This window comes from Pithys albifrons, chromosome Z (genome assembly GCF_047495875.1).
Source record: "Pithys albifrons albifrons isolate INPA30051 chromosome Z, PitAlb_v1, whole genome shotgun sequence".
NCBI classification, from domain to species: domain Eukaryota; kingdom Metazoa; phylum Chordata; class Aves; order Passeriformes; family Thamnophilidae; genus Pithys; species Pithys albifrons.
In genome coordinates, this window is record NC_092497.1 from 71,306,206 (window position 1) to 71,333,075 (window position 26,870).

Here is a 26,870-nt window from a genome sequence, read left to right on the forward strand (position 1 = left end):
AACTGGCAAGAACCTAACCACCAGAAGCACAAGGGCTTGTATTATGTTAGTATGACCAGACTTTGCAAACGAAGATTTGAGAAGGGCTCTGCCCACGTGGGTGTGCCCTTCCAGCTTGCGCAGTGGATTTTTTAGGTGAGGCTCAGCGAGCACAGAACTGGCCCCAGTGTTTAAGTCCTGAGGGTCCATTTGCCATGGCCGAGTGAGCTTGGACAGTGACAGTGAAGTCCTCGGGACTGTCACAGCACCCGGTACTAACCGGGGCTGACCCTGCTGAGCATCCGAGACGTGACAGGATCAGATGGCAGGGAGGCTTGAACTGCCAGGGATGGTCCCCACTGAGACTCGAACTCAGGTCCTTGGGATTCAGAGTCTGCAGTGCTCTCCATTACACCACGGGACCGCTCTACAAGGCCTTAGCACAAAATCTAAACACACTTGGTCACACAAAGAAAAAGAAAAAGAAAATATAGCCACTTCCCACTAACACACATTTGAACTCACTAAAATACAGGACTGCACCTTAAAGCAAACAACTAACAATGAGTAAAAAAACAACACAACAAATAAAAAGCAATATATATATCCTGTGAGTTGTGGCAAAGTATAATTAGTCATAAGGTATAAGGTATATAAGGATACCTGGTGAGTTACAAGGGGTAGGGAAAGGTAAAATCAGTAGCAAAGTACAGTTAGTAAATAAGGTGTCTATGAAATAAGGTAGCTATAGGGTAAAAATGAAAGGTAGTAATCCATAAGGTATAAGGGTATAAGGTAAAGTATAAAAGAATAGGCATTATAAGAGAATGTAAGTTTTAAGGGGTAAGTGATAAGGCATAGGAAAACAGAATACATGGTTGCTCACCCCAACATTGTCCAAAGGAGGTGGGAGAAGACAGGGCAGCTTGCTGGCTATTCCCCTATTCCCACAATGATAATGAACTTCTCTCCCCAACTTTTGCTCATGTCCAATCTCTTTTTACACTTTTTTTCCTTAGGTAGTTTGAATGACTATGGTCAATAATTATTTTCGGGGTGATAGACAGATGACATAGGCCTCAGGAGTGACTCCCTGTGTTCCCAGAAGATATAGCAAAGGAAGATCATGCTATTTCCTCAATATTCCATCCTTTTTTAATCTTATCAGTCTGGCTTGAGCACTCTCAGAAAGCCACTGGGGTTTCTTTGTCCTCTGACAATCGTTTCTGGGAGCACCTCTCCAGGACTGAGGTGTTTCCCGTAACCTATCAAGAGCTTATCAGGGCTATCACCCCACAGAGGTGTCTCTGTCTTTCTAAATGAGTAATTTTAATACATTGCAAAATATCTTCCCTTTAGCTCTGGAATACAGCAGATCTTCAATAAAACAAAGTTACACAACAATTCACAATGTTCAAAAATATAAGGAATATGTCTTCTGATGAAGTCTGATGATGACCGGGGCTCTTTTTTTTTTTTGGTAACCTGATTCAGATTTCTACTTCTTGGTTTGTCAGGTTGAGAAGCTGTACATTTAAACTAGTCAAGATATCTAAGTCACGGTGTCTGACATGAGCCATTTAATCTCTGATAGGAAATTTTCCACTCAAAATAGTATTAGAGCAATTGCATAGTCTTAGAGAAAACAAGATGAGTGGCCCACATGTACTGTTAAGGAGTATAATCCTTTCAAAATTAAATATATAATTTTTGAATCCAGACTGAAAATATCTCAAAAGTATGAAAATCGAATCATTTTGCATCATTAGTTTCTTAAAGGCTTTGTTCCTGAAAGAATTTTTGTAGTCTTTGTAGCAGCATCATAAATAATTCTAAATGTTACGATAATATCTGCAATTAATTTCTTTCCTTTTTATTACTTCCCATATACAGTGCTAGCAGTGGATGTCAAGTTTGTAACAAGATGTTATAAGGACACACAAAAAAGTGGCTAAGGAGCTGCACACACTCTGATCTAGCAGATTATGATGTTCCAGTCAGGGATCTTGGTACATATATGTTGCATGTGCTGGTGTAAAGGTTAACTGGCGGGAGAAACAAACCGAACACAAAAGAGATTATAAATCAGAGTTGCAATTTAATAAAAATATTACAATAAATACAATGATACAAAGAGAAATTGGGTTTAACCCACAAAACCCAGCACCCTGGGGCACAAACAGAATGGTGTTCATTAGCCCCTGTGCTGAGTTCCATGTAGTCCCCCTGAGTGTAAACTAAAAAGATGGGAAAGAAAAAAACCTGTTGGTGCAGGTGATGGCTGCAGTCTGGTTGAGAGTGGTGGTCACAATCCTGTCAAGGTTCTGCTCCTCCTCTGGATCTGACAAATGGTACCAGAAATCCCAGATTATATACCCTCAGGTTCAGGTAGCAATGCCCAGTCCCTCCCCCAGGATGTGGAGTTCCACAATGGGTGATCTCACTCTGCCATGGGATATTTTCAAGTTGTTGATGGCCCATGAGCAGACATGACCCCTCAGGCTGGGTGTGAAGGTGCTAAAAACTCCCCAGAGGCGAGTTATCAGAGGTCCAGTCTCACAGGCTTCTTTAACACCCAGCTCACATCCTGAGGGATTGAGTGTGCCCTGGGCAGCTACTGCAAATGGTCCATTGTTAGCAGTTCATGGGAAATGACACAGCTTTGGTCACACTCACACAGTGATAAATTGGTCCCAGCTTGCGGAGCTAGGACACTGGGAAAGCACCAAGTTCCTCTTCAGGTTTTGGATTTTTTTTTTAACTTCAGCATGGAGAGAAAGTTCTTTTGTGAACTAAAGAAAGGCAGTGGATGAAAAAGAGAAGTGTGTAAAAATACTTCAAAAGATGCTGATCTCAAAGTTAAATTTCCTTTTTCTTCCTGTAAAGGTGTTAATTGGATTCTCAAGGTGAGAAATGAATTTCCTGTAGCCCCAAGTAGCCTTAGACAATAGTGAAGACTGACACATGTATTGCCTGCAGCCCTGGGTCAAGTTGTCCAATTCTGGTGTGGTCTGCTGAAAAATAGCCCAAAAGGAGAAGAATATTATCAGTGACAGTCATGTTTCAATGGGAAATAAATCCTGAATTTCTGTCAGACAGTAGACTCTAGCACAAAACGCTTTCACTTCATTAGATTAGCACTAAAAAAAAATCCATGAAAAAGACAACTGACTGAGTTGGCAGGAGCTGACAGATCCCAAACACTTACTGTTAATGGGATATCATTAGCAACAGGGATTGCTCCAGTGAGGCTCCGTGAAAATCAGTGTCAGATCCAGATTTAGCTATTTGGTCTTCTGTTCCAGCCCTTGAAGTGTAACTAGAATCACTCTCTTAGAATTGCCTGTGGCAGAAAGTTTTGAAGAATGACCAATGGAGAAGGCAAGACAGTCAGATAAAGCTATCTGAATTAACCTCTATTCATTCCTTTAGTGCTCTAATACCACTAACATCAGATATCTAAGTATAATTAATGCAGGTTATGGAGTGGCCTGAAACTATTTTTCCCAGATGGATTTAGGAATCAGCATAGTTCAACATGAGCTCAGCAAAAAAAAAAAAAGGTATGTTACATTACTACCACAAGGTAGTAACTTGATATAACTTTGAGTAAAATGCTAGGCCAGTTTTCAGCACTGACATTGAAAAAGCAGTGACAACACAGAAAAATTGAGACATTAATCCATTGTTGAGGAAAACAAAAAATGGAATTCAATCTTGTTTTTTATTGCAATGAGAGCTGCAAGGTGATTTTCTTCAAGTATGTATAGACTTTCAGAAGCAAATCTTTGAAGCACATAAAGGCTCCTAATCAAGTGCAACAGGCAAAGAAATCCACAACAGAAATGGAACACTGCTTTTTTAATGAGAGGTAAATTACATGTCTGAGGGAAATAAAACAAACAAACAAAAAGCAGCTAAAGAAATATGAATCCTTTATCTTGTACTAACTTGATATTAACATTTCAAAACAGTTACTTTGATAGAGGAACAATAATTGAAATTATTTTCTGTGTAATACCACAATTACCTGACAACAGCATCTTGTTTCATACTCTACTAATAAAAAAATTGTGATAACAACTGAAGGTTATCTAAGTTGAATACGTGCAAAATGTAGCTAGTTGGATCATGATGCACATTGGGAAGTTGCTGGATGCCTTGTACGGGGATATTTTTGAGTCAAGGTAGATTCTCAAAGGATTTGTCTTTCTTGGATATAAGAAGACCTGCCACTGAGTTGTCATAGCATATCATAGCTCCTATGCGTTTTCATAACAGCCCTATGAGGCAGTGAAGCATTTATTTCTCATGAAACAAAATTTAATGAGCAGGACTGTACTGCTTTTACTTGCCTGGCTGTTTGTGGGCATAACTTGCTTTCCTCTCTTCCTCTCACAGGTTTATTCCTGAGGCTTGGTCTACCTGTAGTGTCACCTGTGGAGTAGGCAGCCAGGTGCGGCTTGTGAAATGTCAGGTGCTCCTCTCTTTTTCTCAGTCTGTGGCTGACTTGCCTGTTGATGAATGTGAAGGTCCCAAACCTGTGTCTCAGAGACCCTGTTACAGTGGTCCCTGCAGTGGGGAGGCAACTGAATATACCCCAGAGGAGCCTGAGTTTCTTCATGGCAGCTTGCAGGAGTTTGATGAGCTATATGACTGGGAATATGAAGGCTTTACAGAGTGTTCAGAGTCCTGTGGAGGAGGTAAGTGCAAAATGTTTCTATGCTGCATTTGCTTTCCCTCTTCAAGTGTATGCTTTACAGTTAATACGATAGACAGGCTGTTTTGCCATGGATATTTAGAATCATAGAATCTTCAAGGCTGGAAAAAAAACTTAAGGATCATAGAGTCCAACTGTATTTGAAAAAGTATGGATAAAAACTGTAAAAAAACCTTTATGTGCAGCATATTTTAGCCCAGGACTTTTAGACCATATGCTCAGACTGTCACCAAGAGTAATCAATGTGTCACGTTTGTTTCCTTTATCAGCTGATCACCCAAAAGACACTCATCCAAAAAAGCTGAATGTTAAAGGGGTCTGGTGATACAGGCTGATAATCACATGTCATTTTTAGTTCTCATCTTCTGACTTCCTCTATGCAAGTACAAACATGGAAATAAATTGTCCTCCCAGAGCAGATGAAATAAATTATTGGTATTTTAAGGGCTCAGCCACTGACTAACTTCTATCACTAAGTGACGTCAGCTCAAATCACAGTGCAAAAGAAAACATATAACTAAAAGGTGCTAATGGTATGATTGTCTGAAATGAGCAGGCTTGACACTTGGAAATTCTCAAAGTTGCTCAAGGTCTCAGGTTCCACATGTTATAGGCTATATTAACACACACTTCTCTGATATGCTTTTTCCCATAATATTATCTATCTAGTTCTGAGAAATATGTTCTCTCCAGTATTTTTTTAAATTAAACTTAGCTTTTTCTGTCTGCTGTCTTTTTACATTACAAGTTTTGGGCAATTTAGAAAAGGATTACTACAGATAGATACAGAAAACATACTGTAGAACTGAAAACAACTCAGTGTTTTCTGAGTGGCTAATAGGATGATCCATACAGACTCCCTGGTAATCAGTCACAATCTAGTCACAACTAGTAGAAAATGTTACAAAGTTTTCTTACGCTTACTTTTAGCTTGCTGAGAGTCATCAATTTTTAGAGCAATTCACAGAGAGCTGTCAGGCTGTTGACACCTTTACTTTGCTTCCTACACAAAAAATATTACTCTAATATATGCTAAGTGATGACAAACACTTATTTTACAGGAGTATATGTAGTAATCTCAATATAAAATATTGACAATTTGTCCCACTTTTACCATGACTACCAAAACCTTAATAGTTCCTAGAAATATCCTCTTGAAATGAAGTAATTCATTTGACTATAGAGATTATGGGTGTATTTTTCAAATGTAACTGACAGAGATTGATTTAAGAGAGACGCTTCTCTTCATATGTATTTTATTTCTTTCAATTGTCGGCAACAAGTTTTAGCCAAGATTACCTTTTGTCTGACATGAACTCTAAACTTTCCAGATTAGCAGATGCTAAGTCTATTATTTTTGTAGCTATAGGTGCAAGACCGGTCAAACTAATTTTGCTGGTTTTGGAGTCTCAGAAGAAACTGGATAGATGCAGAAGTAACCTTTCACCTCCCAGAAGCAGCAAACAGAGGGAATGAGTTAGTCATTGAATCTGCTCTTAGTGGCTTTGTTTCCCAGAGCTGTCATCAAATATCATGTAACAATTATTCTATTCTGGTAGATATACACACGGAAATTCTCATTTAATCGTATTTTGACAGAGAACTTAAACTGCCTATATTACACACATTTATACTGTGATTTCCTATTGAGAACTTATTCCTTTTTTTTCAGGGTAAACAATTTTAAAACAACGACTTTTTATTCTGATGATATTTTGTATTAAATAATGTTTCAAATTCAGTTACTTGGCCAATAAACTTCATGAAGTTCATATATCTTTTTAATTATCCCTGTGGGGGGTAATACTGTGGAATTTCTAATGTATAAACAAAGGTTTTTATATTCTCTCAACACTTGATTACCCATCCCTGATTTAAAGCCTATAACCATTTGGTACATTGACTTATCAAAAATAGACAAGCTGTCAGAGCCAAAACCTGTCAATACATAGTCTAGCAACCACATTCACACAGGAACCTTTCTCTTTCTTACCTATGCTGTAAGGCAAGTTTACTGGTGCAAGATAGAATGCTTGTGGTATAGACAAAAATTATTGGAATTACAGTCAGAGATGACTTAGATGACAAAAATAAGCATGGAGAGTGAACTTACTGGGAGTTTTAGGGCTAGTTGAATACTGAAAACTGAAGAGCAGTAGTATCAGAGTTTGCCTATATGAATTTAATAAAATAAAATCATTAGTTTAAAGTATAGAGAAAAGGTTGAATTCAATCACATCCCATCACTTTTCAGTAGTCAGCATTGAAATACACAATGGAAAATCATCAAGTTAACTGATACTAATTGGTCAAGACCTCATTAGTGTCAAGCTTCAGGGAGGAGAAATTGAAGCTGTGGAAGTACACTCAGTTTACAGAATTTTGGTCTCAGAAGAAAATACAGAATGTGAGTGAGGTGTGTACCTAGCAAACAGAGTAATGTCACCAGCATGTGGCAGGACTCCATGGTTTCTTTCCACAGAGTTTAGAAAAGCACTTCCATGGTTTTCATACCTCTGGATCAGCAGTTCTTTTCTCCTGGCTTCATCAGATAGGTCTTGCTGTCAGGCCTGCACAAATACTCCTTGCAAAGTGGAGACCAGTAATTTGAACACAGTGCCCTTTCCCATCAGGTAGGGAATCAACTCTGCTCTTAGAGGCAGGACCAGTACATTCTGGAGAATCCCTATACCTCTGTTTGCACAATATGATAAGATGGTAAACAGACAAATGATTGAGCTGGAAATATAATGAACATGACAGGGAAGTGAACATCTTGATCTTGTGAATAAGGTTAATCGATTTCTTTTCCTAGAAATAAATCACTACCATTTGCTTTATTCTTTCAATAGGCTATCCTTTTTACTATTTTTTCTCAAGTCTTTTGGGAGATGACTTGAACAGCAAAATGGCTTGAAAATATGGGGCTGCCTTATAATGAAGGAAACCCGCAACAGTATTGGCTGACTACAGGGACTTGATGTTGATGTTCATGTCCAAAAATCTCAAATTTCTTTCTTTTCTTTAGTATGTCAGACACAGTGGAGACAGTGCCTAGCCTTGTGTCATAGACATGAGCTGAATAGGTTTACACACATAGGAGCCAAAAGAATGGTTAACTTCAACCTGTACTGAGTTTAAGGAAAACAAATCCATGAGTAATTTAGGATTACAGAACTATGATCAACTGCAGCACTTTGTTTCTGTTGAATAATAGGATATCATTGTTTGCGTAATGACATACGCTCTGGCACTAGAAAAAACAGCACTGCTCTTGGAACTGTTCAAGCTCCTAAGACTTTTTTTTGGGGGGAGAGTGGGGGGACGTGTTTGAATTTTTTTACATTAGTGACTATGAAAAATTGTGAGACATTTTGGAAAACTAACTGTTGGTTTTGTAAAGATTATGTAACTTTTATGAGTTCAGTTACTATTTTCCTAACTCAGGATGCATGAATGAGTGTAAAAAGCATACTTTCACTTTGTTTGAACCTCTGTGGATCAGACTCTCCTCAGATTCCCCTTCCCCATGGGGAAGCAGATTCTGTCTCACCAAGACCTCTTCCCTATGGCATGTAATGTTGCAATCCCTGATTTTCTAGCTTTCTAACTTTGTGATCATAAAAAGCCCTATAATGTTCCTTCTCAAAGGAAAAGTGAGACAGAATAACTGGTATGACAAATAGTACATAAGGAATTTGGAAGTACCAAGAAATTGCTGAGTTAAAACATAATCACCAAATCTTTCAGTTTCTCTCATAGTCCCAAAAGGTCCCTTTGTTCTTTCCTAGCTTTCTGATACACCCTGCAGGTTTACATGTTTAGGCTAGGTGCAGATCCATGGATGAAGAAGAACAGCTGAGAACAGCTGAAGTGTCTGACCACGTTTTACTTTACTTTTGCACTTAAAGCAGTCATGCTATCACTTAAAACATAGCATAGCAAAGCCAAGATCATCTTCACACCTTACCCCTCTTGTACTGACAAATAAAGTGCCCCATTGCATTGTTAAGTAAAGAATGAGTCACTATAGAGCACCACAAAATTTTCTGTCCAGGGAAGGTAAGTGGTGAATGAACTTTCCACTGCAATTGACAAATCTTTCAGAGACACTGAAAGAAATTACAAGAATGTAGCTGGGGCTGCAGCCCTGGATCTGCCAAGCTGGCAATGAGGATGGGTTTCCCCACAGGCTCCAGACTGCATCCCTGCTGGCCCTGTTGGACCCATCTCTGTCCTTGGCTGCCCCTGCAGATACAGAGAGCTGACTGTGACCATGCTTTGTTGTGTGCAGGTGTCCAGGAGGCTGTAGTGACCTGTCTGAACAAAGAAACTAGGAAGACTGCAGATGAGACACTGTGTCTAACCAGCCATCGTCCTCCACAGCTGCTGAAAGCCTGTAGCCTGGACCCCTGCCCCCCAAGGTAGACTTCTTATTTGTTATCAACAGCCATATGGTTTTTTCCCAGATTTAAGTGAGATGTGATCACTGATGAAATTGAGAAAACTGATCTTTAAGCTCCCCATGAATCTGAAACCTCTGGGGACAGGGATGCTTGCATCTGGGCTTTACTGAAAGGACTCCTGAAGGACAGGAGTGAAACATGCAGAGAGCCTGAGATGGCTCCCCAGGTTACAGTACCACAGGCTCAGCCATCAGGGCTCAGTCCCTTGGGACCGCTCTTCACAAACTTGAAGTGAACAGAGGTTATGTGAGTAAAACTGCTGCTTGACTGATGTAGCAGATCCATATAGCCAGGTCACAGTTGTTATCACAGGTGATGATACCATGGCCAGGGTTGTTTGGTGTGGACATCACTTAATGGATTTTGAGAACTCTACGACAAAAGCAAAGTAAATACACAGTGTGAGTGGCTGTATAGACAAGTGTGTTTCCCCAAGTCTTTTACATAACATTAGCAGTACCCCAAAAAAAGAATTTTAAGTAAGTTGTAACCCCACACTCTATGGTCTCTTGATCTGGAGACATGCAGTGCCTCAAGCATGCTCTTTCTTAGACTGCAGGGGGCTTACAGCCTCTTCATGCCACAGTCCTACTGACTAGGAAGTACAAAGCAGCAGTAAGACTAAAGGGCAAAGTTCAGACTGCTTGCCTATTCAGGTCCTTCAAGAAGACACTTTGTGGATTAGCTTAACTTTACCCAGAGTTTTGTCAAGTTTAAGGAGACTTTTTCAACCTCCCCTCCCAGGAAAGATTTTGCAGAATCTGTTCCTCCTTAGCCTCAGGCAGCTTCCACAGTCATGACCCTAAAAGCACCAGATCTTTGTCTGCAGAGATTCACATCTACAACTTCTACAATAAAATTGCTGTCATGAGGTTCTTGTGATTTCTTTAAATAGGGCCTGTCAAGTCTTCAAGATGCACTGTATACGTATTCTCTTTTTCCCCAGCAGCACACAGGTGCATTTACTCTCTTGTAGTACTGCAGAAGATTGGAAATACATTGATTTATAATTTTGGACTATTTAAAACACTCAGTGCTGTCCAGGTGGTAGATAGTCTTTGGAGTCTATATTGGTATATTGTGTGCTTTATAAGACTGCAGGCTACACAGAGGTATGTCATTGTGAATAATAGTAGCTTTTGGGTAGGCAGAGACAGTTCACCTTAAAGATGACATAAAGTATGTCCAATACACAAGAGCAACAAGGTCAGAAATAACAGTTTGGCTGGATGATCAGGATTTTGAGTCTGTGAAAAGCAGAGCCAAATAGACTGACACTTCACCAAAGCACTGAAAGAATTGCTTACAAGGGTATTGCAACACAGACTTTGTTAAACTGTCTTTATTGCTGGAAATAACATGCAAATATTATATAAATGTTTGAAAATTACTTTGTAGATGGAACTCTTGTGGTAATTGATAGGTAAGAGCATCACAGGAGGTGAGGCTACATGACAGAAGACTGACAAACCAACAATTCTGACATGAAAAAAAAACCCCTGCAATGGTTAAGAAAAAAGCAAAACACACTCGTGTAGGCCAGTATTTATATGAATTATGTAATTTGAGTAATTGTGTAATTCTTGAATTAATCTGTATGATAATTCATAGCACTATGGTAACCTTGCTACCAGAGTGGAGCTAATTTAAAGCAACCCTGGGAGTATGTTTCATTCCATGGATTGCAAGATGATCACACTGTGGGTGAGAATCAACCTATCAAGCAGAGGTGAAAGGGGATTGATGCAGAGGGGGAAGAGTAAGAACCTGTAATCCATTGCTAAGACTGCAATTGAGAAAAGGGGTAATGACTCCCTTCCCTGTATATCCAACTCCTCTCCTCAAACCTCCTCAATCTGGAGAACGTTGCTTGTCTGCAGAAATTCAAGTGGCACAGAATGAACTACAGCATGTATTCTGCAAAATGGCTCCTCTGGTAAGACCAAGAAGACCCGGAACTTCTTGCGTGGAGGCCTGCAGGCAGTGTGGCTAATGGAAAATTAGGCAAGAAGGCAAGTTCATATGTCTCCCAGGCAGGATGTGACAGGATAACTTCCTTTTTTCCTGCAAGCTTCTGAAGTGATATACCACTGTACTAAACACAATGGTATATTATATAAGTTTCACAGAATATTCTGAGTTGGGAGGGACCCACAAGGGTGATCAAGTTCAACTCTTATATGATTGGCCCATACAGGGATCAAAGCCATGACATTGGTAAATCAATAGTATGAAAAGAATACAGATTTTTGTTTTCTAATCATTAATTACGGCAGCCTTAATACTTAAAAAGAAAGGGAAAAAAGGTTTCAGTTTTTTTCTGTGTTTAAATCATAAAATACTTAATTATTCTAATTCAAGAAATCTTGGCCCAGGAGTCTGATGGAAATTTAAATTAAACCAGTGTCCTTTAGACTAAACCAGTATCCTCATGAATGTTGATGAAGGGATTTCTACTCACTAGTATGTCCAAAAATTGTAATACACTGTGTCTGTGAACTTATATCTCTTTATAGGAATTTACAAAAGCTATGAGCCATTGACAGTTTCCAGAGCTCTTACTGATGACTTATCGAGAGACCTGCTAGCCTTACAGTGTTGGCTCTTCTCTCTGTTTTTCAGGTGCTTAAGTGCTTTAACAGAAGCCAAAAAAACCCCAAAACACTTTCTTAGATTATTCTTGATCTTTAAGTGACTGCTGGAGCATACAGTTGTTATGGGTAGAGGAGGCACTCTCCTATAAAGGCAACTGAGATGGTGATGAATATCTTGGTATGCAAGGAACTGTTGTCTGCATCATGAAGAAAAAGCTGAGAATTCTTGCCCAAGAGAATGAAAATTCCATCCTGATATATTTAGAGAAATTATTCCAGTGATATATCTTGAACCTAAAATCCAGCATGCTTAGAATTTAATGCCTATGTCTAGAATTTATTACAGTTCAAGATCTTGTTTAGCTTAAGAGGTAGAACACTTAAACATTAGAAGTTCAAGGCTTCATGTTGCTTCTGCTATGGGCGTTTTTGGTTACATGGTGACGTTTTCTGTAACCTCTCAAAAAGTTAGTCGTGCAAGACATAAATCATAGTTTTAGTGTTCTAATACAGATAAACAAAAGCATTGAACCAGAGAATCCTGTCAGCCTTTCTGGAGGGCCAGAAGGCATGCACCTCAAGACAGATAATGTAGAAGTAGTTAGTGAGGAGTAATTTCATTCTGGTTTTGTTTCATAATTTTTTTTTTACTTTAGAAGTATAATACTTAAGGGATCTGCACTGTTACTGCTCAGTGTTCTCTCTATTGAGAATAAATGTGGATAGACTAGAAGACTTCATTACTTTATCTTGAAATTAAACTGTTTTGAATTTCATCATTTTGAATTCCTAATTGCTCTGGTCTCTCTTGGAACAAAATATCTTCAAAGCTGGAATATACTGGCAATACCTCAGATTTATGGAAACACTGTAAGGTGATGCTCCTTGTACAGCAGCTGAGAGCAGTTTATAATTTCCACTGAAATTCTGGCTTAATATCTTAGCACATTACTGTCCTGAGTACATGAAGAGTGACAGAAAAACTAAACCACAGAAATCTGTCTTCAGATAGTCACAGATGTATGCAGTCAGCAAAATCTCATGCTTAAAATTCTTAGAAAGGAAAGAATAAGAATCAGGAAAAGTTTCACACAAAAATTGGAAGATTTCATCCATATTCAAATCCCAGCTGAGTCTCCTCTGGTTTTAGATTTTGTTGGAAGTTTTTTGTTTATTGCTTCAAGAACAACAGCAGTAAAAGAATTCAGTCCCTTTTCTTCTGGAAAACAGTATAACAAAATTTCCCATTTTGCACCGAACTAAGAAGCAGGGAAAACACTGTGGAGCTGGTTTCTAAATTGTTAACTAACTTTCAACACAATAGGTACAGAGTAAAATTTGTTATCATTAACTTGTGATGCCTTAGTTTAATTTTCCTATAAAAAGGATACAACTTGTTTTGATGTGCTTGGAGATCCAAAATGCTTTCTACAGAAAGAGAGGACTGAAGACTATGACCATTTTAATTTAGTCATTCAGTTACTTAATTTGTGTTATTGAAGCTGTATCACTTCCAGAAATATGTAGTAATACTTGAGTAAAGCACAGTCTTCCCAGAAGTAAACTCAGAATAGCTTGTCAATGTCTAGAAGTTTCTTCTCTAAGGAAAAAAAAAACAAACAAAAACACAAAAATACCCCAACAAACAAACAAAAGGGAAGATCACTCAATTTTACTAACTGTTATAGTTGTATTCCAAATTACTCAAAAAAAAAAAAAAAGAAAAAGAAAGGCAAAAGCCTACAACTGTAAGAACCATGTTTCAATGTTGACTTTGCTGTTTTTCAAGAACAAAGTGACTCACATCCAAAATGTGTCTTCCTCAGGCTCCACAACCCAAATTACAGAGGCAGTCATCATCTAATCTGATATGATTGGTCTTGTTTATAACAGCAACAGCGTGAGCACCTCATGGTTAGCCAACAAACTCTACCAAAGGGCTGAAAGAGAATGTTGTAACTGTGTCATTCATTATAACTGCTCAATAACTTGGTCAATGTGTGTTGAAAAAATTTGGTAAATATGGATAGAGTAGTGGAGAGAAAAGCAAAGCAATGAAAGCCAGATGGCTAAAAATGAAGGAAATTCCAGGCAATTTCTACAGCTTTGTTCTTGAATATTTTCAAAATAGAACTTTTATTCCTGTACATCAAAGAACAGCTGAATTCCATAGGGGAAGGGAGAGGGGGGGGAAGGGGGGAGGTAAAAAAGCAGATGGTTCTATTAATAGAACACAATTTCACCCCAGCATTCTCCCTTTACTCCTTCAAGCCCTGCTGTTAGCAGGAAAAGATAGAAAACCATTTAAGTGCTGCAGATACATGACCAAAGATAGCCTGAGTTAGTCTTGGTTCTAGCTACTTACACAGTGTCTTCTTTCTCTTTTCCTTCTTTTTTCCTTCTTCTGTGTGTGCTTGTTTTGTGTTTTTATGATAAATCACCTGTTATTATTTTAATGCTTATTTGGTGAATGTGGTATTGTCCATCTGTTTTGCTCTAACTCACTTCCCAAATAAAGTCAAACTACAAAGGAGAAAAATATGAACATATTTTTCAATACATTTGGAAACATGAGGCATTCAGTTGATTATAGTTCAGACTTAGAGTAAGACATGATTCCATCAACAGTCTAAAATTAATTCAACATGTGTGAGAGGGTCAGAGCTCTCTCTAACCCATTAAGGGTGACCTCTATGTGGAAAGGTGCCAATACAGATGTGGTTTGCATGGGTGAAATCATGTATTATAGCATCTCTACCTAATTCATAAAAAAGGTTAAAAGATTTGTGTGTCTGCAGATCCTGCAGCATAGCCTTACTGGCAGAAAATACCAGTTCTTGTTGTGTTGCAGTTTGGGGTTTTTTTCAGAGTCTCACAAACCACTAAAATATTTTTTAAGTGGAATTCATTTAAGTCTGTTTTTAACTGAAGTGAATTGAGAATATTTTTGAGAGCCTCTTAAGGTGTAGCCCACAGAGGCTCCTTAATTAGCGGGCCACACCTTGAAACATTGGTGGAATAGGTCAGAAAATCAGTCACTAGAAAGAATATGCTGCCAGACAGGGCAGATTCACCCTTATTTGACAACTTTACGTTGAAAAACAGCTTAAACAGGAGTCATGGATTTGGTCAAGAAATCATAATGTCATTTATTGATGAGATTTATTATGCTAAAAACAAATGTGTACAAAGACATCTAAACCGGTTGCCTTCTCTAGACAGCTCTGTGGTGCTGTATCCACACTAGCTGCATTTCAACCTTCCACTACTGTATACTACCCTGGCCTTAAAATGCATTAATCTGCTACCTAACCACATTTATCTTCTCTGCCCTTTTTTGTAATATAATCTCCTGCTTTGTACTCCTTTCAGTTGTTAAGAGATTATCCAAGATGTATCTGACAGCCCATCCATCCCCATTCTCACTGGTTGTGTTTACTGTGCTGGAGCAGTAGCTGCATGTTCCTCAGTATCCCCTATTCAACAGCAGTTACAGTGAAATCACCAAGGAAATGCTTTTCAGCCACGCGTGTCATGGTGAAATGTGAAGCAAAGTAATTTGCAAGTTACAAGGGTCAGAGGAGTAGCTCTGGAGTCTCCATCACAGCCTACCTCCACCTCTTCTAGTTTAAAATTTCAGAGGTCTTCCTCAGCCATGTTGCTTTTTGAAATATTGTTATGTTTCCTCCATTGGATAGGATTTTTTTAATAGACATTTGCCTTAATTTCAGTTTGTATCCAACTCAGACTACTATGTTCATAAAATATTAAAGTGCGATTGAAAATTACTGTTTTAATAACTTATATTGTATTTCCTTCTTACTTCACAGACTGGTGGATTGCACATCTTAAGCAGAATACTAAATATTTAGATAGATAATTTTCCTCTACACAGATGTCCAGGTCACAGGTTTCTCCAAGTTCATACACCCTTGCCTTGAAGCAATCTCACCATGCCCTACCACAATTTTTTTTATAGGTTGGTTTTTGATGAGGTTTTGAGCTAACACTGGGTAGTTACTGAGTCCCTCTGCAGAGGACAATTTCTCTCCAATTTTTTTCCTGGCATGATTCATTTTCTGGTTATGATAGTCCACTTCTCTCCACCCTTCTCTTCACTAATGCCTGTGCAAACAAGAACTTAAGATTTACTGCCAGTTGATATTTTTCAGTATTTTAAGAAAATATGCTCTCACTTCAGCATTTCATATTGTTAGCTTCTAATTCTCATTTTTTCTCTAAATTTATTCTCAATTTTCTTCAATATTAATTTATTGCCTCAACAGCAGGGTTTCATTACGCAAAGAAAGCTTTCCCAACAGTAACAATAAAGAGCATGTTTTTTTCTCTGATGCTAAATATCAGGTCAAAAATTTTGTAGCATAATGAACAGGATTAACTTTTTCACTGCAGCATTAACTTATGAAATAAGCTACAGAGCCTTACAAGTGGTTGATTTTACTGTGCATGTTCATTTCCTTTAAAAAGGGGTGAAATGAACAGCACCATTATATCTTCCATTTACAGTATTGCTCAAGTAGCTTTTAAGAGTAGTCTGAAGAATACCCAATACTTTCAAACCAATAAGTCTTTATGGATTAAAAGATATATAAAAAGATAATAAATGCTTAAAATGTACTGTAGAGTTCTGTAACGTAGTTACTCATCAGAAAGGTTCACACATGAAGTAAATGGAGAAGGTGTCCTCATTTCTATTCAATTTGGAGTGAATTAAATACTGATTAAAGGAATTAGATTGATTAAACAAAGAATTCTATCTATATCTGCCAATATTGTCTGTCACATCTGCAGAAGCACAGAAAGACCTATTTGTGTTCATGAAAATTCCCATCTTCAGTTATGTGGTATTCATCCTCTGGGCCCACTACTAACACTGTTAAGCACTGAAGGTCTCAGTGATGAAGTAGAGTTTTGTGGTGTGCAATTACCCATTAGAATTGTGACTAAGCTGGTGTACTCTATGTCGTAACCAGTTGTTAGTAGGTCTTTATCATTCACAGCCTTGGGAGAGACTTGAACCACTCACATAGAGGTGAAGAGCTATGCATCTAATTACCCTCCAGGGTATCCACAGATCTGTATTGTTATATTGGATGGAAGTTTGCTTGTTTAATTACAATACTTACATGCTTCTGGTTCCTGATATGAACAAAGATGTTCGGATACATGTGACAAATTCATTTCTCTTTACATAAGGATGCAAACTGTTTTTCCTAAGATCTAAGAAGTCAGTTTCTCACTTAAGATAATTTAGAGAAGTGTAATAAGTTGCTATTCTGTAGTCTGTGGATTCTACACAAACCTATGTTGATAGACCAATTAGGGTGAAGTTATGAGGTGTTTTAATAAAAGTTTGCCTATACACATTGTAAGTTTTCTGATACCATCACTTTAGATGTAATTTTTCCTTCCATTGAGTCAGAATCAGTTGACACTTCCATGAATCTTAATCCTTTAACCTAGTTCTTTTGGTTTTTTGTGGATATAACATGAGTTTAGAGCCTTCTCATTCTATCTGAGCAGCTCATGTATGTTTGGATTTCTGAATGTCAATGTGAAAAAAAAACCATCTTTTATTGTACAAGAGTGAGTTAGCTGCTAAATGGATTATTGGTCACAGTTTCAGAATCTCAAAGGAGAAACTGGAAAGGAATTAGAATTGTAGAATGGCTTGGAAGGGACCTTAAAAATTATCTCACTCTCTGCTGTGGGCAGGAACAGCTTTTACCAGACCAGGTTGCTCAGAGCCCCATCCAACTTGGCCTTGAACACTTCCAGGAATCGGGCATCCACAATTTCTCTGGGCAACCTGTTTCAGTGCCTTACCACCCTCATAGTAAAGAATTTCTTCCTAATATCTAATCTAAACCCACCCTCCTTCAGTTTGAAGCCATTCCCCTATGTCCTGCCACTACATGTCCTGGTAAAAAGTCTCTCTTCATCTCTCTTGTAGGCTCCTTTCAGGCACTATAAAGCCACAATTAGGTCACCCTGAAGCCTTCTCTCTTCCAAGCTGAACAATCCCAATTCTTTTAGCCTTTACTCACAGGAGAAGTACTCCATCTGTCTAATCACCTCGGTGGCCCCCTCTGGACTTGCTCCAACAGGTCAATGTCCTTCCTGTGTTGGGGACCCCAGAGCTGGATGCAGCACTCCAGGTGAGGTCTCACCAGAGAGACAGAATCCCCCTGGCAGACTAGAGGGGCAGAATCCCCTCCCTTGACCTGCTGGCCACACTGTTTTGGATTCAGCCCAGGCTACAATTTCCTTTCCTGGCTATAAACACACATTGCTGGGTCATGTCCAGCCTTTCATTCAACAGCATCCCCAAGTTCTTCTTGACATGACTGCTCAAAGTTCGTTTGTTCTCTGCCCTATATTGATACCAGAGGTTTCCCTGACCCAGGTGCAGCACCTTGCTCTTGGTCTTGTTAACCTCATGTGATTCTTATGGGCCCACTTGTTGATCTTTTCTAGTTCCCTTTGAATATCATCCCATCCTTCAATAAAAATATAAAATTCAGTGTAAAATACTGGATCCTGATGTGCCCTTGGAACAAAATACTACTAAAAATGCCTTCTTAACAGTATATTTACCTCAGTTTGAGAAAATGGGGAGGGGTGGAGACCTCATACAGAAGTCTTCTCCCTCAGATTCAATACCCCTGGTTTCTCCAGTGCAAGGAGAGACCAAATACACCCAGATGTAAGTGGGAAAAATAACTCTTTCCCAAGAAGAAAACTAATAACAATGCTAATAAAACTAGGTGAAATCAACTGATGAAGAGAAACTTCCAAAGCCCTGCCCACCAGACCAAATCAAGATGTTGGCTGCCTCCTCCACATGGATGGAAAACCGGACTATTAGGGGGTAAAACGGTGGAACTTCATAACAGCCAATAACTGAAGAGGGATAACAACCAATCACTGAACAGAGATAAGGTGGTGAAGGGACTGGAGCACAAGTCCTATAGGGAGAGGCTGAGGGAGCTGGGGTTGTTTAGTCTGGAGAAGAGGAGGCTCAGAGGTGACCTCAGCACTGTCTAGAACTACCTGAAGGGAAGTTCTAGCCAGGTGGGGGCTGGTCTCTTCTCCCAGGCACTCAGCAATAGGACAAGGGGGCACGGGCTTAAGCTCTGCCAGGGGAAATTTAAGTTGGATATCAGGAAAAAATTCTTTCCAGAGAGAGTAATCAGGCATTGGAATGGGCTGCCCAGAGAGGTGGTGGATTCACCATTCCTGGAGATTTTTAAATGCAGATTGGACATGGCACTGAGTGCCATGATCTAGTAAATGGACTAGAGTTGGACCAAGGGTTGGACTCGATGATCTCGGAGGTCTTTTCCAACCCAATGGATTCTATGATTCGATTCTATGATTCTATAAAGGCCAATGGGGATACAGAACTGTAACCAATCAGGAAAAGTGGTGGGAAAGGAACCCTAGGAGATTATGGGAAGAAGAAACTTGGACAGGAATGACTAAGGAAAAAACAATAGGGAAGACATATTTATGATGCAGTTTTAATTCAACATTAGGGGCAATAGAAATCGTCCAGGGTATTCTCCCACAGTCAAGGACAAGAGGCTGAGAACAGGAGCTAGTGGTGGTGGTACTTACTCCTCTGCAGATCGGAAGCTGGCTCAGGAAAAGGATCTGCAGCAAGAATTCAAGGCAGTGGCCACGGCTTTCCTCTCTCTCTCACTCTGACAAGCAGCACAAAGCACCAGAGCTGAGCTGGGGTCATGAATGGTCATAAAGGGCAACTCAGCTCCCTCCAAACACCTCCACGAGTCCAGTAAACTGTGGCTTCCCCTCACCATAGATGGCCAAACCATAATGTCCTGCCCCTCCAGAAAAACCTCTCCTTCCTGCCTCACCTCCTCAGCAATCAAGTTGGAATTCAAAGCAGTTGGTTACTCCCTTTGTTATCCAATGGCATGGGGGTTGGGCATTAGCTTCTGAATTCTGTGTTGGTAAGGAGAGAGCATTTCTTTAAAATCCAAAACTACAACACTAGCTGGTGCCACTTTCTGGTCTGTCTAGCTAGCAGAAGTATCATGTGGGCTCCAGTTCTTGTAGCAATGAGAGGGATATTTCAAAAATGAGGCAACAGTACATTGTTGTCCCTGGTGATAAAATATTGTTATGGTTTTGTGAATGTCAGGTTGAATCCCAGGTGGGAGAAGAGTATGATCCAGCCCAGCACTTGAATCTTCCCTTTGTGCTCAAAGGATATATTACCAATATTCACAGGCTAGACCATGTTTCAGCTCTTGTGGTCCCATCCACCTCTGGAGTTCAGCAAAGAACAAGGAACAAGGGCCTGCTCACTTGATCCTCCAGTTCTTCACCTGAACTCCTGGTGCAAAGTATGATACTGATTTTGCTTGTTTCTTTGCTTGCTTGTTTTCTTTTGTTTGGGTTTTTTTGCAAGAAAGAAGGAAAGTTATTTCTAATTAAAATGAAATTTATAGAACTTTTAAGAATTTTACGTTCAAGTTATGTGTTAGAAGCTTTTTTCTTCTTTTTTTTTATAACAGCCTGAGCCTGATCACAAATGCTCAAGTTTAATTTAGGCATCACTGGGAAGGTTTTTGCTGTGTCAAGATAATTAGAAATACTATGGTTAATCTGGTTTTTGAGAGAATCTCTAACATTTTCAGACCTACCCTAATAATATGGAATAGTTGTCCTGTGCTAGTAATCAGGATTTTCCAATTGTTGAGAATTTTTTGGCTACTGGAGCTTCACAATTGTTCTCTTTCTTTTATTCAAGGGAGCTGCAAATATTTACATATTATAACACACTCACAATGATCAATTGTGAAAACTACTAGTTTACCTGGAGTTAACCACATGCATAAGTATTGCTTATATAGACCTAATTTATTTAATGATAATTTAATGAGAATGTTCCAGTAAATTTCTCAGCAATTTCTCATTGGTCCTTTAGAAATTTAGACTTATAAAAAAGTAAGTGAATAGTATCCATTTTTAATCTAATTCATAATATGAACTGACTGATAAACTTCCTAACTTGTGTGTTTCTGTTCATAAAATCTGTCCATTACTAATTCACTTTGTTATTCTCTATTTCCTGGAAATGCACGAAATTTGTGCAAGTGCTCCAAGTGGTCGGGTTTCTAATGAATTTTTGTCTAGTTTCTAGACTACATCCTTAGCATTGTGTGTAAGAAAAAGTGAAAGGAAAACCATTGTCTTGAACAAAAAAACCTACTAAGTCGTCTTACTGAAAGAAAGAAATTATTGATTTGGAAAGTTAAAACTTTCTGTGATCAGTTTTGGTTTTGAAATTTTGGTGATACATGAAAGAAGTTGTATTTCTGGACCACCCTCTTTTCCCTATATATTTCTTGTGGAAATTCGGTTTTATCTATGTTCATTTGGAAAATGTGCATATATTTAATACATGTATCACTAATATACACATATCCATTTCAGTATATCCAGCACTATGAATTGCCCCTTTCCTGTTACATTCCTCTTTGTTAGCCATCTCTAAATGTCACTGTGGTTTTGAATGAATATAGTTATTGTTCAGTGAGTTCCAGTATGCAATGTATTTTATGTATATCAGCAGTTATGTATGTATATTCTGCAGAGGATGAAAATCTTTTGAAATTTGTTTTATTTTAAGTACAGTAGTTGAAATATTTTAAACTCCATTTTGTGCTTAATTACATAACCACTACTTAGATACATGACAGTTGGAGATGGACAACTGATGAACTGATAGACCTAGAGTTAGGAAAACCTGGGATTTAGGATTTTATTGTTTCTCCATTACTACATATTAGTACAGCTTTGGGCAGTAGTGAAGGAGAAAGAAGGAGGAATGAAAAGTATGTTTTGCATCAAAAGTATACATTCACTTCACCAGGCTCTGGAACACAATATGAGAAGTACCAAACTGATGCTTTTCAGCTTGTCTATAAACTAGGCTGTATGCAGATTTTTCCTAAGTCTGTACCTTAACAGCAGTCACAGTCAGCTTACAGAAATACCCGTTCCACTTGCACAAGGTTTGTTTAGCTTTATTCTGTAACTACCTGTATTCACCTTTTAAAATTTAGGATTATTTCCTACTTAAATTTTAGTTCTGGGATTGACAGATGCAATGCAGGCCATTCTTTTGTGTATTCCATATGCACTGGAAGAGTCAGTTCAGTATACTTCAAATACCGAGAAAATAAAAATAAACAGAGGAATGCATAGATAAATACCACATGAAATAAGACAGAAATTATTTCAGTTAGCATCATATAACACTCTACAGTAAGGGTAAAACTGTATTATCTCAAAAAAGCGGTACTTAAAAAAATATTATCTCCAACATTATAAGTATTCTAGAAACTAATTGGTAAATTTAGTAGGATAATATTAGTGCAAAGTGTTGCAAGCACTTTTAGCTGTTATAAAATAATTCTACAGCACTGTAATTCTTTAAGATTATCACTGATCTTCCTGTGCTTTTTAGGACTTTGAAATTCTGCCAATCATACATATAGTTTATGGGTTTGGTTACTTGAACATCCCTACTCCACTTTGCACCTCTCTCTTCTACTGTACATTCTTTACTTTGCATCTATGAAAGCCCATAAAAATCACTTGAGACTACTAAAGTGCAGTGGTAAGAGGGAATTTGACCTCATAGTTATTGAGCACATCTAAGGAATCTCCTGTTTAAAGCAGCTGGAAAGAACTGTGAACAAACCAATGTTACAGGTAGGGCAACATTTGTAACCTGAAACATTCAGAAATTTCAGACACTGAGAAAGCAAATCCTTTCTCTTTACGGAAGCACAGCTTTTATTTCTGGAAGAAGAAACAGATACCCTCTTCCGCAGAAGCCAAGATGTCCAAAGGGTTTATGTGGCTTGTTAACCACTGAGATATGAACTGCCAACAGAAACATTTTACACTTATACCAATAACAATGAGTTGCTGGAGGCAACAGCTACTGCCAGCACTTGAATAAAGAAAACTCTGGCAACTAACCATGTATCAAAACAGAATCTGAAATAGGAAAATGCCTTCTTTTCGGCACCTGCTCAAGTATATTATTTTAGATTGTGCCAAAACTGAAGGATGGATGATATTCACATTAATTCTGACTGACAATTTCATGGGAAAATCTGGGAAGACATCTCTCACCCCATATAATTCATATGGAGAACATACTCTCACTTCATGTAACTGGCTGCCATATGTCACTCCTATTTCACTGACAAATAGCTCCCAGTACATGTATCAGGATTGGTGTCCCTCACTGTGTTATGACCTAGAACGTGATCATGGTAACTTCTAACTCAGTATGCAAGATGCGCTTCTTGTTAGAAAATGTTAAACAGATTTTTGTCATTGCTTCTAACACAATCAAGGCTGTTGTATAAAAGCAAACTACAACATTGTTAGTGCTTGCCATGATGCTCAGGCCTGTTTTGTCCAGTTATAAAATCAGAGAATGTCACCAGCAGGTGGACCACAGAAGGGGGACAATGTGCCATTGGTCCATCAGTGTATCATCTAGGGAGGAAAAAGTATTTCTTTTGTGCTAGCTGTTTCAATTTGCTAAGACTGTTACTGAGAGGGAGGAACAAATGCTCAAAGTAATTTCATAAAATAAATAGTGGTTAGAATTGTTCTGTGATTTTAGGATGTCACAATCTTGAATGATTATTTACATGATGTGTTTACTATTATGATGTGCTTTAAATGTGCTGAGCTATTTCTATTAACTGCAGACCTCAGACCATCAGAGTGGTTTTTTTCTGCTTCTTCCACAAAGTGTGCTTCATTCTCCTGACATGTTTCATAATTTTCCTTCATTATTTGCCTCTGTCCTGTTTGGAGCCTGAGGTATCCTCCTTCAGAGTCACTCTCTTTAAGTTTCTGCCTGAATTTTCTTTCTTCAAAGATTGGTTTTATGAGGCTTATTTTACCTGAATGTTCCATTTATTACCTCAGTAGTCACTTTCAATAACATTCATGCTGGAAAGGAAGCTACTCTTCAGAATTAGAAAAAGTGTCCCTATCTGGCTTTTTCATACTTTCATTTCGGATGTGGGAGTATGTCCAGGTCAGTGTAGTATTTTGTGTGAAGCTGCTGGGAAGACTATTTTCTTATATTCTCCTTCTGAATAGGGGACATTTTTATGTACACTTTCCTGCATATCTCTGAGGTGCTCTCTATTAGAGAGCATGAGTGCAAGACCTAGTATTTTAAGAAATTTTCTGTGTTTGGCTGACAGAATTAAGGGTTGGATTCAGTGCAGCTCAAACAGCAGAAACACAGTCTTCCTATGATATTGCAGGAATCCCAAAGACTTGAAGTCCAAGAGCTCTTGACAAGAGCTGAAAATGGAGAACCGTGAGTATTCACATTAGCCTCATCCTCCATCTACAAGAACAGTGACAGATCAGAGAAGGAAAATTCCCTTTCTTTTACTGTTTCTTTACTCCACGTGTCTTTGAGAAAAATATGAGAAAAATTAAGGTGACTTTATTCTGTGCTTAAAGTTTTCTTTCCTGACCCCTTCACAGATGGGAGATTGGGAAATGGAACACCTGCAGTCTTACCTGTGGGGTTGGTTTACAGACACGAGATGTCTTCTGTTCTCATCTCCTATCAAGAGAGACTAATGAGACCGTGATTTTGGCAGATGAATTGTGCTCTAAGCCTAAGCCATCCCTTCTGCAAGCCTGTAATCGCTTTGACTGCCCACCCTCCTGGTATCCTACAGAATGGCAAGAGGTAAGAATGTATGTGTAATCTCATTTTATGACTGCTAAAAGTAGTCATTACACACATATCAGAGGGTTGGAGCACCTCTCCTATGAAGACTGGTTGAAGAACTGGTATAGGGAAGGATCCAGAAAGACCTTATATCAGCCTTACAGTACATGAAGGGTGCCTGTAAGAAAGCTGAAGTGGGGCTTTTGACAAGAGCATGTGCTGATAGGACAAAGGGTAATGGATTTAAACTGAAAGTGAGTAGATTTGGGTTAGATATTAGGCTGAAATTCCTTAGCATGAGAGTGGTGTGGCACTGGAACAGATTGCTCAGAGGATATGTGGATGCTCCCTTCCCAGAAGTGTTCCAGGCCAGGTTGGATGTATCTTTGAGCAACCTGGTCTAGTGAAAGCTGTCCCTGCACATGGCTGGGGTGGAACTAGATGATCATGAAGGGCTCTTCCAACCCAAACCATCCTGTGATTCTATAATTTTGCTTTATTCATCAAGAGGAATCATTAACATTCTGGTGAGCCATCAAAAACTTCAAAGTGTTGCCTTTTTGATCTTTAAAGAAACAAAATACATGAATGTTTTCAGAGGTATTTAGATAGCTATTTCTAATGCAAAGTTTTTGCAAAATCTTAACAGCTGACTATAGATTCCAAACTAAAATATCTGGAATGTGTTGGTCAGCTGCAGTGAGGGGATTTGGGTTAGCCATGTCAGATTTTCTAGGAATACTAAACTAGAAGGATCGAGGATAAAATAATCTCTAAAGCATTTCAAGTGTTCCATAGACTCTTAAAAAAATTATTTCATTTAGGACAAGAAACACTCATTCTTCAGAGTCACAAATGTGTATTGAACAATTCTCTTTGGGAGATGAATGCATTAGTACATTAATGATGAAAATTGTTTTCTACACAATGGATCTGTACAAGGCTTTTCATCTCTGAAAACTAACATGAAATGAATTAATTTGTTGCCATCTAGTTGCAAATGAAAATACTTGTGTAATTCAAAAGACAAAGATGATTCTTTGTATGGTTATAATGCTGCACAGGAAGAAAAGATAGTTTTCTTCCACTGCTGCACTGTTGTCAAAACTAAAGAAAAATTTGCATATATGCCAGTGTACACAGAGAGACCTGCTGAGAGAAACATTTCACACAGAATCACAGACTATTCTGAGTTGGAAGGCACCCACAGGATCATCGAGTCTAACGCTTAAGTCAATGGCCCACACAGGGGATTGAACCCATGACCTTGGCATTATTAAAACCAAGTTTTAACCAACTGAGCTAATCTCAGGGTCAATTTACTCCTTTTGCGGGTGCTTTATCTTACTGTAAACACAGCAGAGGATTCATTTTTGAGAATAAGGAAAAAACCTGTACTGTTGTGCCACCACCTTGAGTAGAGGACAATGCAAAATTAAACCACCTAGGAGACCTGAAGGGTAGGAATAACCCCTCCCTCAACTGTTCCTCTAAGCAGGACAGACTGTAAAATTGCATCCTTTCAAACTGCTCAGCTGCTGCCCCAAACTGGTAATAGTTATGATGCTGAGCAGCAGTTGCCTATTCCTTTATTTGTCATTAGTACCTGCCCCTTTCTTCCACAAGTTCAAGAAGAGACCATCTTCCTTATTGCCAAAACAATGGAAATGGTGGTTTTGCCTGAATCTTGTGCATAATATGCATGTGTGTAGATGCTCATAGGCATTTGCTGAAGCAGAGAGACAGCCAGCTTTCTCTCTCTGCTTTCAACAGTGACCATCAATTCTTGTGCTAATTACCACTTACAGGTAGTTGTATCTGCAGAACAGGTGCAAAAGCAATTACTGCTGTGAGAGAGGCTAAGACCACAGTGCCACCAGCAGTTTAGGATGACATATGCCAGCACTTCTATCAAACAAGAAAAAATCCCTGCTGCAGGCAGCTTTCTTGCTCTTGCAACTCCTACTTCCTTGTATCTCCAGAAGTGCTGTGCAATCATGCAGTGATCCTGGTTAAAGCTAGCCAGAAATATAAGTAGCTCTAGCCTAGATTAGTTTTCCACTCTGGTTTACTATAGAGTCACACAAATCCTTACTCCAGAATTTGGGAAAGGACAGCACATAACCAGGAATGACTGGCTGGCAAAATTAGGTGTATAGGTTGTCTTCTTTGGTGTCCGGCTTGCGTCATGTTTGCCTAAGTTAATTGTCAATGTAGGCATAATCAGGAAGCAATGTGGGGAGATGACACTCTGGAATGTGATACCCTGGCAAAGTCCCAGGTCTCCTGTAAGGGATTGTCAGGGCATATCTGGTTTGGATGTGCTCAGA

The 26,870-nt window shown here is 38.8% G+C and overlaps 1 protein-coding gene across 1 annotated transcript in view; it reads left to right on the top strand.

The window, feature by feature from the left end:
* The window catches only part of ADAMTSL1 (ADAMTS like 1), a 419,662-nt gene that overhangs the window by 349,516 nt on the left and 43,276 nt on the right, over window positions 1-26,870 (top strand). Inside the window, exons 16-18 of the mRNA XM_071581576.1 lie at window positions 4,381-4,682; window positions 8,994-9,123; window positions 24,348-24,558. Of these exons, the coding sequence (XP_071437677.1) occupies window positions 4,381-4,682; window positions 8,994-9,123; window positions 24,348-24,558 (643 nt within the window). The remainder of the gene's footprint in view (window positions 1-4,380; window positions 4,683-8,993; window positions 9,124-24,347; window positions 24,559-26,870) is intronic.